Source organism: Chroicocephalus ridibundus, unplaced genomic scaffold (assembly GCF_963924245.1).
Source record: "Chroicocephalus ridibundus unplaced genomic scaffold, bChrRid1.1 SCAFFOLD_483, whole genome shotgun sequence".
NCBI classification, from domain to species: Eukaryota; Metazoa; Chordata; class Aves; order Charadriiformes; family Laridae; genus Chroicocephalus; species Chroicocephalus ridibundus.
The window spans coordinates 37616-43886 of NW_026961256.1; the positions used below are offsets into that span (position 1 = coordinate 37616).

The 6271-nt window shown below is 41.9% G+C and overlaps 1 protein-coding gene across 2 annotated transcripts in view; it reads left to right on the forward strand.

Moving 5' to 3' along the window:
- Positions 1 to 5785, forward strand: part of ITPKA (inositol-trisphosphate 3-kinase A) — a 40653-nt gene extending 34868 nt beyond the window's left edge. Inside the window, exons 7-8 of one of the 2 annotated variants that reach the window (XM_063321632.1) lie at positions 362 to 433; positions 1315 to 5785. In XM_063321632.1, coding sequence (XP_063177702.1) covers positions 362 to 433; positions 1315 to 1518 — 276 coding nt within the window. In that variant the 3' untranslated portion in view covers positions 1519 to 5785. The remainder of the gene's footprint in view (positions 1 to 361; positions 434 to 1314) is intronic. The other variant, XM_063321633.1, reaches the window with a different exon arrangement.
- Positions 5786 to 6271: the final 486 nt, after the last annotated feature.

The window sequence follows — 6271 nt, forward strand, 5'->3', positions numbered from 1 at the left end:
CCTTTTCACTGTGGAGAACTGAAAGATTTTTAATTGCTTGAAACTTTTTTCTCTTCATTTAAAAAGAAAAAAAAAAGGGGGGGGATGCAGAAGGTGTGCAGCCAGATGCTATCTCACTGCATCCAAAGCAAGACAGATAATTATGCTTGGTGTAACACACGCAGCAGAGAAGCTCCACTCTGTTCATTCACTATGAATGTGTGTTTTCAGTTTGACTTTCAAATGATGAACCTGTTGTTGTGAAGGACCTCTATCTAGTCTAAAATTAACATGATCTCTTCATTATATTGACTCTTGTAAACAGAATATCTTCATTCATTCTTTACTTTAATGTTTACAGTTTGTTTTTTTCCTCCTCCAGAAAAAATACCTCAAGCGTCTGCAGGAAATTCATATAATTCTTGAATCCTCAGACTTCTTCAAGCGACATGAGGTGAGCAGTGAGTGTAGTGCCGTGCAGGTGCTTTGCAGCTTCGTTTGGTCATTCAGATGTACTTCAGAATAGCCTGCTGTACTAATAGAAAGGAGTTTGTAGTAGAAGAAAACTAATATATGTTAACAACACAGATACCCCAAAGCCTCCATTACAATGATACAGAAGATTAAACCAGTTGAGGAATAATAAATCCTCCCATCTTTGTAACGTAGCTCTGGGCCACTGCAGGGAATGGTTGATTAGTACCAGTTTCCTGTGGTTTCTCTGACCTCTGTGTGTTCCAGTGGGAATCTTTATGGGTGAATGGTAATGTGGAAGCTTGCATTTGCTACAGTAGCATTCAGTTGTAGTTTGGCTATGACTTTGGTATACTGGATTTACATTAAACCACTGTATAATTCGGCTCTATATGTTCTCCTTGGGTGCTTTGCTGTGGAGAAGGCATCGTTAGCTTTGTAAGTTCTGCTTGTTACAGCTCAAGATTTTGAGATCTTGAGATTTTATTTTATCTTGTTGATTTCCTCTTCTCACTAGAGGCATTTTTTGTTAATCGTGGGTCGTGGTCTTTGAAAGTAGTCACTGTCTTTTGCTGAATTGCTTAAATTGAGACCTGCTGCTAAGTGAGCTGGAGAACTGCTTTTCTTTGCTTTGTCTACTGGGTCCCTTTTCCCACCTACAGACCCATTAATACGTTACTGATTGATATGGTTATGCAAATTGGGTATGTAAATTGTCAATGTGTAAGTGCAGCCCAACAGTCTGTTGGGTCACAGGTGAAAAGGTCATTGAGGACATCATCTTCTTAGTGGGACGCACTAAATGATGGGGAGAGAGCTAAAGATGTGTTTTTAACCACATCACCTCAATCTGTCTTCCAGGTCGTTGGAAGTTCACTACTTTTTGTACATGATGGCAGTGGGAATGCCAATGTGTGGCTGATTGATTTTGGAAAGACCACACTTCTCCCTGATGGGCAGACACTGGATCACAGGATCCCCTGGCAAGAAGGCAACAGGGAGGATGGGTACTTGTTGGGACTGGACAATTTGATTGGCATCTTGGAAAGCATCACTGAAAGATGAGTTGAGCATGGCACAAGACTTGCAGGGCTGCTCTGTAACTTTCTGCTCTACTGGGATCACTCAGAAGGAAACCTTTAACTCCCTCCAGACTCCTGAGGTCACCAGTACAGAGGGAGCTGCATCCAGAACCCAGCAGTTAGTCATCAAAATGACTTTACATCGGCCCTCTATGAACCTAAATAACTCCAGATTGGTCTGTATTGCACCGGCCTAACTTCAGACTGGTCCTCAGAGAATGAAGATCTCCATACTCAGGAATCACACCAGCATGAGTCAAGAGATCTGTATGGTAAACCAGAATGATTCAGATTTCTGGCAAACAGATGGGACTCCAGATTACTTCTTAGTGAACCAGAGCAAGTGCTTGGGGATTCAGGGTAGGAATAACAATTTTTCAGGGAACTGCATAGTTTTGAAACCAGCAAGAGCGGTGTGGGTTTTCTTCCTCCCCTAATTCCAAGTCTCCTTGCTCCTGTGTACACTATAGGTTGGACCAACAACTTCTGCTGTATTGTGTTACAGTGTGCACAAGGTGGAAAGGGGTGATAATCACAAGAAACCTGGAGTAAAGGGAGACAGCAGTTTATAGTGTCTGGATGCGGTAACTGCTGTTGACCATTCCTCTTCTTCCCTACCCTATCCCGGATTCACTTCTATCCAAGTACAGCCTTTGCTTTTATGTAGCCTCTCAGGAGATTACAAATACTCTAGGGAGAGAATAGCAGCCTATTGTCTCCAAAAACGTTTGACTTTCAGACTGGGTGGGCTGTTGGAAAAGTGCCTAGCTTGGCAAGTTTGGCCTCTTGCAGTTGAACTGCAGTTCTGAAAATCAGCCACAGACCAGGGAACTAAGGGGTTTTTTTTTCTCAAGGTTTGTTTGTTTTTAAAGACAAAGCCCCTATATACGCGCACGCACACACACACACTCGTGCCGGTAGCCAGCAACCAACGTGATCTCTTAAGATCATGGTTTGACTGACTCTGAATGCACGTGACTTCTTGGCCATGTTCCTGTTCCCAATACGATGCTGCCACTTCAGCGTATAGACTGGCGCAGCGATCAGGAAGGTAATGTTTCTGCATTCACAGCATTACACTAATGATAATTGCCAGGCATCCTTCCTCCAAGGTACCAGCTTTTAACTCAGGGCAGTTTGGGGGAAGGAATGTCCATGTATCCCATCCCCTAGTCCCCATCTGGAATCACAGGGCCATCTGTGGTTCATTCTTCTTTTGCTGTGGCCCGGGCACAGCCACAGAAAATTCACAGTGTTTAGGTTAAATCAAGAAAGACTGAAGTGATTTCTTGTAATGGCTTCACGTACCTTCTCTGTTGGTTGCTTCTAGTCACTAAAACAGTTCTTTAAGTACAAGCAGTATAAATACTATCAGTATTCACATGTTCACTCACATTCCAGGTTTTAACATTAATAATGTGATGATGCAGTTTTCAAAATGAGGACAAGACTTACATTGCTATTTGATTTTTAATTCCCTTTCGACATGTAAAGCTGGTATTGCACATTGATCAGAAATTGCCGTCTTTTGCCCATGTCCCGTGTTCAGAAGAGATTCTGAGAAATTTGGGATATATCAAGGTGACTCCATGCTTTGGGAAACTGATAGTTGAATAATAATTGTAAGCATGAGCAAAAAAAGACTGTAGAGTCCAGAACTGGAACAAAATGTATCTATAACATTTGTAATTACAACTGAATGGCCTAGAATAATTTCTAAAAGGAGTTACTTCAGAAAACACACTACTGTACTAAGAGATCAGTCAGATTTAATGACTTTTTCATCACCTCCAAACAAAACATCAGTATTAAAAATTCAAGCTCAGTTGGACCTAAAAGTTAGATGGACATAGAGGGTGTATTCTGTGGGAAGTAATGACATGTGGAAACATTTCATCCTAAACCAGAAGTTGTTTGAATTTGTAATTAGTTTTGCAGTTCAGTGCAAATTTAGACTTCTGTGGCCTCCCAGTTTTATTTTCATGATAGTATGTTAATGAATTTTCCACTTAGATGTTTCAGAGGGTTTACACTTTTTTAAGTGACAGTGAGCCTTCAGTAGAGAGCACAGATACTGTCATTCCAGATGCCTTCAACTTTTGAACTGCTATGAGATGACAAATTAATCTGTTGTGAATTTCATACAATTTTAAAAAAAAAAGGTTGTCTTCTTCCTTTCCTGCAGCCGACAGGTAAGCCATGGGTTAGCAGTGCTAAAGGAGAAGAGGAAGTAAATAGATCTCACAGGAGAGAACTTTAATAATCTTTTCTATGAGGCGGCAATTGCCAGCAGTCCAACCACAATAATAATTAAAAAAAAGTTAGAAATTAGACTGTTAAGGTGATTGATAGAATTCATTAGTGGTTTGCCCGATTAATCTTCAGAGTTAAATTTCTTTCTTCTGTTACCACATACGTGAATCTTTTGCACCAGTGTAACTTATTTTCTAGAGGGGCGATTTAGAGGGTAAAAAGTTGATGCTTAAATGTCAGTTGAGAATTTGAGACAAAGTTTTAGAATGGCTGTCCAGTTCTAAAGGAGAACTAGAAGCAACACGGTACCAGCAGCTTCCAAAAAACCCACCTGCTGCTAGCACCTGGATGGGTTGCAGTACGTGGTCTTGGGGGAAAGCATAGAGAATGATCCATTCCTCTGCAGTTGTTGAAAAGGTCAGGAGAAAAAACCACCTCTGCTATAGCAGCCCCTGGTCTGGAAACTCAATCTAGGTGATAAACAGTTCTAGCAAGTTAGTTTTTAAATGTCCCTTTGGCTTATGAAGGGATTAGAAGGGAAGCAGCCACAATCTTCTGCTGCTGTTATGGGAAAGGAGGAAAGGAGGCAGCTGTTCATTAGCAAACTGCGAGTGGAGGACTGCAACTGAGCACTGGAGCTCTGAGGGGCTGGAGGCTGTGAGCTCATGAGCAACCTACCACAGGGTACGGTTGATATCTTGATTGACATCGGATGGCCCAGCGTGCCTGTCTGTGTACGCTCACGTGATCGTGTAGAAGCGTAGCCTTCTTTCACTATGGGGTAAGCTGCCTTGAATAAGCTTATCTTTACCAGAGGGTGAACGTGATGTCTGCGCGCAGGCATGTCACATAGAAGAGCTGACGCATGCTAACCAAGGGACTTCTCATACAAGTCCAGAATGTAGTTACTTAATGCCTCCGCTGAGATGTTGCCTCATTCTGGAGACACCGCGAGCACGTGTGTTTCCACAGCCTGGTAAGATACGCTGGCCCAGTGGTGCCGAACAGCCAACCTCTCACTTAGGCACCACAGGCTTTAAACTCACTAGTTTAGTTAGATGCAGCAACACTTACTGCTGTAGCTGCTGCATTCCTGTGTGAATCTAGCAGTAGGACTTCTGTCCCTCAGCTTTCAGTGACTTGTTTTTTTGGCTTTGGACAAGTATCCTAGGCCTCAGTTTTGTTCCCATTTTACAGATGAGAATAGTACATACTTACTTACCTCACAGGAATGGCGTGAGGCTGTCCTTCATTATTGCTTGCAAGATGCTGTGAGATTTTTTTGGAGGAAGGTGCAATAAAAAAAGAAATGCACAAAGAGTTTAAAAGTGATGGGTGTTGGGTCCCCACAAGGATATAAATTTGGATGAAACTTAACCAAAGTGGTAAAAATGAAATCCCTTGGGTTTTTTTTGTTTTTTGTTGTTTTTTTTTTTTTAATTGGGGGGGGGAATTCATTTAATATCTGATCCAGTTCCTATTATAGGGAAATACTTCAATGGGAGTTGGACCAAACCCTTAAGTATCTCAGAGGGCTCTTGCTATTTTTTTTTGTATTGCTGTTGTTATTATTTGTTATTCTTAAGGTACTGAGATCGAATGGCCTGTATTCATCCACAGTGCATCCGTTCTGAACACTACAATGCAATGCTGACCACGGTCACTTTTGACATTGACTGTATTGGTTGAGTGTTTGTTACTCTGAAGTGTGTATGCTACTAAATAAACGAGACTGGAGAAAAGGCAGCCGCTGTGATTTAGTCACAGGACAGTAATAGCTTTTCTTCAATAATTTCCTTCAGAAAGGGACAAAAACTATTTCAGTGTTTCTTGTGCTTTTAGTCTTTAGCATCCAGTATTTCCTAAAACAAAACCGGTGCTAAGACATCTAGCAGCTAATGTTGGAGCTTGGTTCCAGAACCCATTAGGTATGTTTGCTTTAGAACCTGATCCGCACAAAGCTTGACAGCTTCCTTCAAGGTAAGCTCTGTCTCAAAAATCTCAGTTCATAACCTACAGTTTATCAAAAAGTGATGCATCAAAAGGCAGTTGGCAGACTCAGAGCAGTTAACTGTTCCATGGGGCAGTTTTGTGTGGCCGCAGGGAACAAGCAGTCAGCCCTCTGGGACTGGCAATGCTTCTCAGCAAGAGAAAGCGTCCTCTTACCTGTGTGCAAAGAGTACTTAGCAGAGAGGGAAACGAATAGCCACCATTACTGTCTCTTTATTTTGTGTTGCAAATATAGAAGTATACACTTGTCCAGCTTTAAATTGCATAGAAGCAGGCATGTCATCTACTTATGTACAGTAGTCACCAGAAAGGTAAGTTGGCAAGAAGTGCTGCCATGGTGGGAGGTAATGGCAAATCAAACCCAATTCAGCTAAATGAAAACGTCCTGTGACGTGATGGGAAGATGTTAAGTGATGTCATGCCTAAGGTCTCTGCATCAGATTGAAAAGGGTGGGCAGATGGGAGGAGGGAGC